At 51.4% G+C, this 12,000-nt stretch overlaps 1 protein-coding gene across 1 annotated transcript in view; it reads left to right on the top strand.

Moving 5' to 3' along the window:
• The window catches only part of SPEG (striated muscle enriched protein kinase), an 81,906-nt gene that overhangs the window by 59,029 nt on the left and 10,877 nt on the right, over positions 1-12,000 (top strand). The window contains 12 exon segments of the mRNA XM_078147627.1: positions 67-163; positions 726-926; positions 1,156-1,213; positions 2,280-2,357; positions 2,492-2,670; positions 2,830-2,856; positions 3,172-3,324; positions 3,909-3,951; positions 4,515-4,583; positions 8,156-10,058; positions 10,061-10,135; positions 11,477-11,623. Of these exon segments, the coding sequence (XP_078003753.1) occupies positions 67-163; positions 726-926; positions 1,156-1,213; positions 2,280-2,357; positions 2,492-2,670; positions 2,830-2,856; positions 3,172-3,324; positions 3,909-3,951; positions 4,515-4,583; positions 8,156-10,058; positions 10,061-10,135; positions 11,477-11,623 (3,030 nt within the window).

Genomic DNA, 12,000 nt, shown 5'->3' with positions numbered 1-12,000 from the left:
TGTCTTCATTCCATCCCTGCTTTCTACCCTTTAGCCTTCCATCCATCAGCCTTATCTTTCTTCCAGCTCAGACATCCATGGAGATTGAAGGAGGAGGGGAAGATGAAGAGCTTCGAGGACGGAGACTTAGTGACTTTTATGATATCCATCAGGAGATTGGCAGGTAGGGTGATGGAGTCCTACTCTTGACATCCGGGTCTTTCCAAGAAGCTGAATGTCTAGTGCAGGGGTGGGGAACCTGAGAGCCGCATGTGTCCCTCTAGGTCCTCAAGTGCAGCCCTTTGAATCCAAACTTCACAGAACAAATCCCCTTAATAAAAGGACATGCTCTGTAAAACTTGGACTCAGTCAAAAGGCTGCACCAAATTCCTCCTATTGGTTCTAATTCTTACTTACAACATCGCTAATGTGCAAATATGTTTAATAGGAATGTATATGTATAGCCTATATCAGATTGTGCCCCATCTTGGGGAGGGTGGTGGGGAGGAAGGGGTAGAAAAATTTTAAACTCAAAAGTATATGGAAGTGATTGTTGATAAATCAAAATAAAGTAATTAAAAATAAATTTTTTTAAAAAGGCCACACCCAAGGACCTAAAAGGCCCCACCCCTGATCTAGTAGTTTTGGTTTGGGGGATGAGGGTGAAAGGAAGAGGAGGAGAGAAGAGAGGTCCCGGGGTTGGGGAACAAAACTTAACCCCTCCTCGTGGCCTACCTGTGTCTCAGAGGTGCCTTTTCTTACCTTCGTCGGGTGGTGGAGCGGAGTTCTGGTCTCGAGTTTGCTGCCAAATTCATCCCGAGCCAGGCCAAACCAAAGTCATCTGCACGTCGGGAGGCCGGGCTGCTGGCCCGGCTCCACCATGACTGTGTCATCTACTTCCATGAAGCCTTCGAGAGGCGACGGGGCCTTGTTATTGTCACTGAACTGTACCCAGGGGACGGGCAGTGGGGAGACGTGGTCACTGTCTGCCGCTGAGCTGTACTTAGAGGAGAGGCTGTGAAGGGGGCTGGTGGGAAGCACACATCATCACAGGGGAGGGAGGGGCATTTTGGGGAGATGTACTATGACTGGCCTTCCCCAGTGAGGTTGGGGGGGGAGCCCAGGGGGCTGATGAGGGTCAATCCAGGCCCTTTTTCTCCTTGACCCTGGATTCAGCTGCACAGAAGAGCTTTTAGAACGAATGGCCAGGAAACCGACCGTGTGTGAGTCCGAGGTGAGGGCAGGGGGTGGGTGGAGTTGGGTGTGGGGCTGTCTTCCTCCTGTCTAAACCTCTGCAATGGCTAAGCTGGCTAGGACCAGACTCTGGGGAGATGGCACTGTCCATGGGGGTGCTGGTGGAGGTGGATGGGGCAGGACAGAGAGGAGTGCCCTCTACAGGAACACAGACACCACCCTGAGGAACCCCTTACTCCAGTTAAGCCCTGGTGCATTGGGAACAGCTCCAGGCTTTGCAAACAGTACTATCTAGTAATTGTTTTTTTTTTTAATTAGTAATTTTTTGGGGGCGGTTTTTTTTTGGGGAGAGGTTAGGCAATGGGGTTAAGTGACTTGCCCAGGGTCACACAGCTAGTGTTATGTAAATTAGTAATTTTTAAATGGAAACAACTTCACCATAGCAAAATTTTAAGTCCTTTTAAACAGATGAATACACTTGACACTTACTAACCCGTGTGACCCTGGGCAAATCATTTAACCCCAATTGCCTAAAAATAAAAAAAAAATTTAAAAAAATTTTAAAAAGTGGTAAAACAGATGAATACCAAAAAAACCCCCAACCCCCCTAAATTCATTCTCTACAGAACTCAGTTTCCCTCATCCAGGGTCTCAAAGGTCTCTCCTCTTTTCCCCTGTTTTCCCCATTGAAATTTGCCCCAGAATGTATCCTCAGTGTCAGCTGATACTTACCAAAGGCATCCCATGTCAATAATTTCTGCTGCTTTTCAGCTCCTTTTAAAACAATTTCCCCCATCATTAGAATGTAAGCTCCCTAAGGTCAAGGACTATCTTTTTTTTCTGCTTGTTTTTGTATGCCCTGTGCTTAACCCAGTACCTGGCACACAGCAGGTGCTAAATAAAGGCTTGTTAACTGACTGTTCTTCCTCAATACCCTTCTTCCCCGCGCCTGCCTTCCCTCTCCCAGGCTCATTCTTATATCACAGCTGAGCCCTAATTAGCTTATGCAAGCTTGTTTTTTTCCACTCTGGATCCATTCTGCCTGGATAACAGTTCTGGGTATTCCCCACTTCCCCTGTGGCCTCTGGGCCCCACTGTCTCTCCAGATCCGGGCCTATGTGAGGCAGGTGTTGGAGGGGCTCGCTTACCTTCACCAGAGCCGGGTGCTGCACCTGGATATCAAGGTGAGAGGAAGGCAAAGGGGAAGGGAGGCTGACAGTTGATTGGGCAGATGGGGAAACCAAACCCTAAGAGAGCCCAGGTTGACCAGGGCACCCACAAAAGAACCATCTCATCCTCTTCTGTCTGTCCCCTGTAGCCGGAGAATCTGCTGGTGTGGAATGGGGCCGGGGGCATGGAGCAAGTGCGAATCTGTGACTTCGGCAATGCCCAGGAGCTGACCCCAGAGGAGCCCCAGTATTGCCAATATGGCACCCCTGAATTTGTGGGGCCAGAGATTGTCAACCAGACACCTGTGTCCAGAGTCACCGATGTCTGGTAATTATGAGGCGGGAGGGAGGACAGGGTTAGAATGCTGTGTGGCAGGCTCTGGGGATACCAAAGAAGACAACAATAACTATAATAAGTCATTTGGGAAGGAGGGATATAGTCTACACTGGGGTCCCTGCTGATGACACCATCCTTTCTTTTCCACAGGCCTGTGGGTGTTGTTGCATTCCTCTGGTAAAGACCTCTCCGATGGCTGAGCCCCTTCAGTGCTTTCTCTTCTCTCTGCCTTAAGCAGCAGCCTGATGTGGGGAAGGGAGGGGAGATGGGATGGGATGAAGAGATGCCATGGCTGTGTTCCCTGTGTAGCCCAAATCCAGGTCTTCATGACTGCTTGGGCCCTTGCCCTTTGCCTATAACCCTGACAATTGCCTTCCTCCCCAATTTGTGTCCTCCGAGCCCCCACCTCCCTATGCTTCTGACCCTGGAATCCTCCAGTGTCCCTCCCGTTCTCAGCCCCGTTAACAACCTTCTCCCACCCAACCTCTGCAGTCTGACTGGCATCTCGCCCTTCGTTGGAGAGAATGACCGGACGACATTGATGAACATCCACAACTACAATGTGGCGTTTGAGGAGACAACGTTCCTCAGCCTGAGCCGAGAGGCCCGGGGCTTCCTCATTCGAGTTCTGGTTCGAGACCGGCTGTGAGTCCCAGGATGCCCTTTGGGAGTCCCCTTCGCCTTTCATCGATCCCACTAAACCGTCCTGGTGGCCTCAGTCCCACACTTCCCCCTCCCAGCCCCGAACTTGTTACTTTGATATTTTGGTAACTATATTTCAACACAACTGGACTCCTTGGGAATCCTATGCATTACATTTTATGCATTAAAAACATTGCTCTGAGAAGGGGTTCTCAGGCTCCCCCAGACTGCCAGGGGGTCCATGACACAAAACAGGTTCAAAGCTCTGCTTTAATTGCTTTATGATAATAGCTAACATTTATATCAAGCACTAGAAGGTTTGCAAAGCACACACTCTCTCTCATATATATATATATATGTATATATACAATCTCATTTGATCCTTAGGATAACTGTGTGAAGTAGGTGCAATCATTATATATAGATAAGGAAGCTGAGGGTCCAGTTCACACAGACAGAAACCAGGATTGGAATCCACTTCTGACATCAAAGCTGGTGCTTTTTCCATTGTAGCATGGGCTTTTGACATATTTTGATGTATTTGCTTTCTTCTCTAGCTCCCACTTAACCTCTCTGTCTCTTTGTAGGCGGCCCACAGCCGAGGAAACCTTGGAACACCCTTGGTTTAAGGTGAGACTCTTCCCATGAAGTGAATGGTGGGTGTGAAGGATATCTATCTTCATAGAGCTAAGAGGCATAATGGAATGGGTGCTGCTTTTGGAGGTGGGAAGGCATGAGTTCAAATCCTGCATCAAACTTTTTTTAGTAGGCAGCACAGTGCACAGAGCTTGGGGCCTAAAACTCATCTTCATGAGTTCAAATCTGGCCTCAGACACTTTCCGTGTGACCCTGGGCAAGTTACTTAATCTTGTTTGCCTCAGTTTCCTCATCTGTAAAATGAACTGGAGAAAGAAATGGCAAATCACTCTAGTATACTTGCCATGAAAACTTCAGATGGGGTCATGAAGTGCCAGACGTGACTAAAACAACTGAACAACAACAAAAAAGAAACCATTCTTCAGTTCTCTCAGACTCGATTTCCCCATCTGCACTAGCTGTTAGTATTGCTCTGCAGTTCCGGTCGTCTGCAGCAGGGTCCTCCCTTGCAGAAGTCCTAAGGGAGAATGAGATGAGAAAGCAATGGGCAGAAGACGTCACCCTATTCACTATAACTTCCTTACCTGGGTTTGTAGGCAACGGCAAAGGGTGCAGATATCAGCACTGACCACCTGAAGCTGTTCCTGTCCCGAAGGAGGTGGCAGGTGAGCTTTGATCCCTCTCCCCATGCTCTGACCTATCTCTGCCCCCTTTCACGTTCCTCTCCCCCACCTTCCCTCTCCTCACTTCCCCTCCTCCTCCCCCTCCCCCCTCTTCCTTCCACACCTCTCTTCTGTCTCTTCCCCCTCTTCTCTCCCTCATCCTCTTCTTTTTCTGTTTCTCTCTCCCTCTGCCACCCTCCTTTTTCTTGCATAGACCTCCCTAGGACTCCAGATGCAATGTCCTATCAGCAGATACCATTACTTGGTCACACCTGGTTTCTAGAGGGGCTGATGTGCGGAAATGGGTCCCTAGGCAGGAAAGAGATTGGCTCTCAATGCCTTAGCCCAGCCCTACATGGGGTCTTATGACTTTTCTGCTGGATACTCAATCTTTTCTCCTTGGTACCCCAAAGATGCTGGGGGTGCTGGAAGGATGCCGATATCTTCTGTATCTTCCAAATATCAATAGTTCCTACTCCTCTGCCTAGCCTTGGGGTGAATGGCCCCTTTATTTTTCATTAAGAATCCAGAAGTTGGAGTTTTCAGTAGGACTTGGCTAACACACTTTTTTTAAACTAACATTTAAGGAGGAAAGGGCAAATGAATCTAAGTTTAAAGAGTGCTGGAATCTTCTCCTAATCTAATTTTAGAGGCCAGCACCAGCTTCCTGGGCTAATCATCTCTGCCCCTAACTAGCATCTAGGCTGGCCTCACTGCATGGCTAGGTGCCATCTTGCCTCTGGAGAAAACCCCATGTGTGAGGCTCCTCCAGCTGTGCCTCCAACCAAATTCCAGCTTGCTTTCGCTTCAAAGCTGGTGCCCCTTCTGGGCCCCCCTACCAACTTTTGGGCTGTGTTCTGGAACCATCAGTCCTCTATATTAGCAAATCTTTGCCAATTTCCCAAACTGTGTGCCACAGTGTCCATTAGAAAATGTCTGTGCTAGCAAAAGCTGGAGGTAGGAAGGGAAGAGGGGGTGGGGAATGGGGCAGCCACCTAGGAACGCAAATAAATCTACAGCAGCTGTGAAAGCAGCCACCAGGTAGGCCTTCTCCATCCTGCCCTAGGTGTAAGAGAGACACTGCTCACCATGCCAAAGCTAGGTTCCTATTCTCATAAAACACACACATACTTATCATCATCATCATTGTCTTTGCATGAATATATATTTGAATATATGAATATATAAATACATTTATTGCTTTAAGGTTTGCAAATTGTTTTACATATATCATTTTGATCCCCATTGTAACCCTAGAAAGTAGGTGCTATTATTATCCCCATTTTACAGATAAGGAAACTGAAGCAGAAAGATATTAAGTGACTTACCTAAGGTCACACAACTAGTAAGTGTCTGAGGCATGATTTGAACTCAGGTCTTCCTGACTCCAAGTCCAGCTCTCTGTCCACTATACCACCTACCTGTCTCATCATTTCATGCCTCCCCCACTTGGTATCTCTCCTCATACTCTCATTGGTCCTTTTTACATCATGTCTACACACACACACACACACACACACACACACACACACACACACATGCCCTCACTCTTACCCTAAGTCTGACACATACACATATGCACCCCACTATCCTGGCCTTATAAGGTATTTGCTCTAGTTATGGGCCCTTCTATGGCAGCCTTCTGGCTTTTGTTACTGCTCTAAGGGATTGACTCAGGGATCCCTTCTTGCTACATCCATGTTATTCTCTCACCCTTGGATCTAGAAAACAGGCCACCCTAACCTGGTGGCCTCAGCCTACGCGTCTCCCTACTTATACCTGATTCTGTTTCCCCCCTTCTTTTGTTACTGCTACCATCCCTGGCTCCAGCATCCGCACCCTCTTTCTCTTCTTAAACCTGCCCCCATGCCCTCCATACCCCAAGGGGAAGAAGGTAGCGTATAGACACAAGAATAAGGTGCAGGTAATTGAAAGTATGAATACAGCAATCCTTTTGACTCTGGCCCCCAGCTGGATGGTAAGCCATGAGTCACTAGGCCTGGAGCCCCCACCCTGCCTGATATGCCACTCACACTCTGATCTAATGGAGAATGTCATCTCTGGAATCAGAACTCTCCTCCATTTTCCAGTCTGGGTCCCATTCTCAGCCAATGGGCAGGCTTTCCACTTAATCACTACCTAAGTGACCATCTGCGTAACCCTACCACAGCCCAGTCTAATTAGGTAGGTAACATGTCCCACCACCAAATGACCATTTTGGACGGGCAGTCCCCAATCCCAGAGGAGTGTGGCGAGAAGCCCTCTTTTTGTCACGTCCCCTCGTGGCAGCTGTGATGAACACACCTCATCATGTACTTCTTCATGCTGGACTGTTCTGTCTCAATCGGTTCTTAAGCTTAGGCATGAGTCTGTTGTTAAGGGTGGTTCTTGCCCTGTTCTAGCTATTGTCTAGCCTTGGCAGCTAGGTGGCACAGTGGGCCTGGAGTCAGGAAGACCCAATACTAACTGATGACCTTGGGCAAATCATTTGATCTCTGACTCAGTTTCTGTAAAATGGGAGTCATAATAGCCCACCTTCTAGGGTTATTGTGAGGATCGAATGAGTTAATATTTGTAAAGCTCTTGGCACAGTGCCTAGCATATAATAAGCGTTATATAAATGTTAGCTATTATTAGTTGTAGGAGTAGGCAGGCCCCATGGCCTACAATGGCCATGCTGGTATCCCTGGCCTGACTCGAGCAAGACCATTTTCTGCCAGAAACCCTTAAAAAGATTTAGACCTGGGAGGGAACTTTCGAGATCATTTGGTCCATTTTATACATGAGGACACCAAGGCGCAGAGATGTCTCCCTCAAGGTCGCATTGGTTCTGAGTAGTGGAATTAGGAGTCAAACCCAGGTCCCCTGGCTTTAAATTTATTGTACCACCCTGTATCACCAAAAGCAAGGTCCCTGGTTGCCCCTCCCCTCAAATCCCATTGCCAGGGCACCAGCAGCATTAGCTCATTTGTGGAGCAGGGATGACAGCCAGGTTCTGAGCCCAGCCAACAGTTACCAGTTTTACCTCTGACGCAGGTTCATTTTTGATGCTACACTCCGGTATCTTCAGGGTAGTCCTTCTACCCACAATACCAACTTATCGTTTTTTGAGTGTCACAAACACTTTAAATATATAGTAATAATATAGACTTTTTACCGGCAATAAGAAAAGGGTCATTTTGTCGTACCTTCTCTGTCCTTTCCCCTGTTCTCTCTTTCTGTCTCTGTGTCTCTCTTTTTCTCTCTGTCTCTGTTTCTGTCTCTCTCTCTGTCTGTTTTTCTCTGTCTCTGTCTCTGTCTTTCTGTTTCTTTATCTCTTTATCTCTGTCTCTCTCTGTTTCTGTCTCTATCTTACTCTCTCTGTTTTTGTCTTTGTGTCTCTGCCACCTTTACCCCTGCCTCTTATTTCCCCTTCCCTCCTCTTCCCCTTCCCATCCCACCCTGGGTGACAAGTTGGAAACAGGGCCCATGTGGGGTGGATCCCACTGTCTCTGCAGCAGCCTCTTCCTGCCTGTGCCTCCCCCTTCCCCCCATTCCTCCCACCCTCCTTGACTCCCATGTTCCCTTCTTCCCAGCGTTCCCAGATCAGCTACAAGTGCCATCTGGTGCTGCGCCCGATCCCAGAATTGCTGCGGGCTCCCCCTGAGCGGGTGTGGGTGGCAGTGCCTCGGCGCCCACCCCCAGGGGGTCTTTCATCTTCCTCAGACTCAGAAGAGGAGGAACTGGAGGAATTACCCTCCGTGCCTCGGCCGCTGCTGCCTGAGTTCTCTGGCTCACGAGTCTCTCTCACTGACATCCCCACTGAGGATGATGCCCCTGGGGCTCCTGACGCTAGGGATTCCACCCCCATGGACTGGCAGGAGCAGGGTGGGCCCCCCCCAGGAGACGGTAGTGCTCCGAGCTCTCAGGCTCTCCCCTCCCCAGGCCCACAGCCCCCAGAAATGGCCACTCCCCGCCGGGGGGAGCTTCGCAGGGGTAGCTCAGCAGAGAGTGCCTTGCCCGGGGCAGGGTTTCGGGAGCCTGGCCGGGGGCTGCAGAAGGCAGCCTCGGTGGACCTGCCCCAGCGCCGCAGCCCTAGCCCGGGGGCTGCCCACCTGGTGAGGGGGGGCCTGGGTGAGGGAGAGTATGCCCAGAGGCTCCAGGCCCTACGACAGAGGCTCCTTAGGGTGGGTCCTGAAGATGGCAAGGTCAGCGGCCTCAGGGGACCTCTGCTAGAGAGCCTGGGGGGTGGAGGAAGGGCCCGTGATCCCCGGATGGCACGGGCTGCCTCCAGTGAGGCAGCCCCCCAACACCCACTGCCCCCTGAGACCCGCAGCCTTCAGAAAAGCAGCAGTTTTTCCCAGGGGGAGGCAGAACCCAGGGGGAGGCACCGACGGGCAGGAGCCCCCCTGGAGATTCCTGTGGCCCAACTTGGGGCCCGGAGGTTACAGGAGTCACCTTCCCTCTCTGCCCTCAGTGAAGCCCAGCCTCACGGCCCTGCCAAACCCATCCCTGCCAAGCTGTCTCCTACAAAACCTGTTTCCCCAGGACCCACTGAGCAACCCTTGGCTGCCTCCAGGGGCTCTCCCCGGCCAGGGCCCCTCAAGACTGCTCGAGAAGAGCACGTGCCTAAGCCAGGACCTTCCAGGGCCCCAGAACCTCCAAAGGCAGCCGTGGTCTCCCTGGTCCCAGAGACCCCCCTCACCCCCTATGCCCAGATCATGCAATCTCTCCAATTGCCTGGTGCTCCGAAGATCATCTTGGGCCCTCCCCCGGAGCCTAAGCCCCACGCGGCTGTCTTTGCCAAGGTGGCTTCTGCACACCCCGGGAAGCAAGGGCTGGGGGTCAAGGGGCTTGCTCCTCCTTTTGGGGAGAAGACAGTGGTTCCCTCAAGGCCCACTGGCTCAGATAGGAGCTTAAGCAGCATTGAAAATCTGGACTCAGAGGAAGTGTTTGAAGCTAAATTCAAGAAAAGCCGCCAGTCTCCCCTGGCTCGGAGACTGAGGATGCTGAGTCGCTCTCAATCCGAGGAGCGGGGCCTTTCCCGGGGATCAGAGGAGGAAGATGGCATGTATAGGCCCAGCCCAGCTGGGACCCCGCTGGAGCTAGTGAAGCGGCCTGAGCGGTCCCGTTCCGTGCAGGACCTTCGTGGGCCTGGGGGGGCTGGGGAGCTGGGGCTGGTACGACGCCTCTCCCTGTCCCTGTCCCAGAGGCTTCGCCGGACACCCCCCTCTCAACGTCACCCATCCTGGGGGTCTTCCCGGGCTGGGGATGGAGAGAGCTCAGAGGGGGGTGACTCGGCCAGGGGATCCCCAGTGCTGGCTGTTCGGAGGAAGCTCAGCGCCACCCTGGAGCGACTCTCGGGCCGTCTGCACCGGAGTGGCAGCAGCGAGGAGTCAGGAGGCCGATCTGGTGGGAGCACTCCACTGCTGGGCCGGCTGCGCCGGGCGACATCCGAGGGGGAGAGCCTGCGACGCCTCGGCCTACCCCACAACCAGCTGTGGCCCAAGCGGGTACAGCCACACCCTCAGCAGAGTCACTGGGTTCTGAGGCTAGCGCTACCTCAGCCTCTTCAGGTAGGCTGTTCAGAGGGCACAGAAGTTGGGGCCGGGCTCTGGGCAGTGGGTGAAAGGGGTAACAGCAGGGCTTGAGACTTACTTAGGCTCTTGGGATGGAGAGAGGGACCAAGACTGGGAATGCACTAGGGATGACAGCGAGGCTGGGGAGCTGGGGGACACTGGATACTCAGGAGACAAGCCTGGGCCAGAGATCTGAGCATGCTTTCCTTAGCTCACTTAGCACAGGACCAGGCCTTGGGAGCCCACTGCAACTAGTCCTGAGGCTTGCCTGCTGATGTAAGTCAGCTTCGGAGAAATTCCATCTCCTCCTTGTGGACCATCCTAGGACCTTTGCCTTTGCCCTAGGGCTTTCACCTTACATAAACCTCCCTTGATCTTGAGGTCTTCCTGACCTCATCTGATCCTTATGGGCCCAGTGATCTGCTCCGTCCCATCTCTAATTCTCTCCTCTCCTGCTCTGTCCTCTGTGTAAGGGGATGTCCTAACCTGATGTCTGCAAGCTCACTCCATGGACCTCCCTGTCCAGATTATGAGTGGGATTTCTAGGGAAAGGAGACTAAGCAAATTAAAAAAGCAAACACCAGAGTGAGGAAACCAAAGTGCAAAGTCTCAGTTAGGATAGCTTACAAAGTGGCTCTTGCTAGAGATACCCAGGCAGGCCTTGCTTGGTCCATGACTCATTCTAGGCTGGAGAGATATGTTCTATCCACTCTCCAGTCTGGCTTCCTCCTGACCTTGAAGGACGTTGGCTTCTTCCAATTCAGAAAACACCTTCCCTCCACCCCCATCCCTTTCCTTAATGAGTTGGGAATGGCCCCCCTGAGTATTCTGGTCCATTCGACCATCCTGAGATCACTTTCCATCGAGAAGCCTTCTGGTTGCTTGGGATTTGTGGGTGTTCCAAATGCTCATGTTTCTTCTGCCTCATCACTGATTATTCCAACTTGGCCTTCTCTCCTCCCTTCCCCGTGCCCAAAACAAGGAAATATAGAACCAGGTACATAAGTCTCCTGAAAACAGAGTACACTAAAACCCTGAAAGTACACAAGGGTAAGGTGGTCTGTCCCAGGCCTTGGGGAATAATGAAGCATCTTAAGGGCTGAAAGAATTTAAGATTGAGACCTGAGGCAAGGGGGAGTCAGGGAATAGAATGGAAAGAAAGAGCCTAGAAGCCTGGGACAAGGCTGTAAGATGGGGAGGGAGGCAATTTTTTCCCATCTGTAACCTTCCCTGTGCTGGGGCATCTGTAAAGTCAAAATAGGACAGGCCAGGGCCGGGACCAGGTAGGCCAGGGCCGGGACCAGGTGGGCCAGTGCCAATGAGTTAGGGTTTCTGCAGGTCCTGGGGAAGGCCGGACTCGGTCCCGCTGGGATCGCTGGGGCCTGTCAAGGTCACGGAAGGACAAAGGATCATCGCAGCCTAACCTCCCATCCAGTGTCCAGGAGGATTCGACTTTGGGCTACCAGTATGTGCGCAGTGAGTCAGGTAGGACATCCCTGGTGCTACCAACACTTCCTCCTTGGTTATTTTCTCCTTTCTTGGTTTGGGGTGGTGGGAGGGAAGGCATTCTAGGCTCTAACTCAGATGTCTTGTTAGGCTGTGGGGTCTTGGATTGAACTGATTTCTTTAATATGGCATCATGGGCACCATATTTGAATTTTCCCTGGTTGTTCTCCTTGCCCAGACCAGTTCCCGATACCTGAAGGACTTTGACGAAGTATGCCTAACTTAGCGAGAACCTAACCCTCTGATTTTCCAGGTCCCTAAGACATTCCTTCTGTCTCCACATAGCCCTAGGGTCCCCCTTCCTGTTCTTTTTTACTGCCCTGCTACAATGCCTAGTGCTCCTATTTCACATTCCT

This window comes from Phascolarctos cinereus, unplaced genomic scaffold (genome assembly GCF_003287225.1).
Source record: "Phascolarctos cinereus isolate Bilbo 61053 unplaced genomic scaffold, phaCin_HiC Scaffold_7;HRSCAF=346, whole genome shotgun sequence".
Lineage (NCBI taxonomy): Eukaryota > Metazoa > Chordata > Mammalia > Diprotodontia > Phascolarctidae > Phascolarctos > Phascolarctos cinereus.
This window is presented reverse-complemented; position numbering and strand designations above follow the sequence as displayed.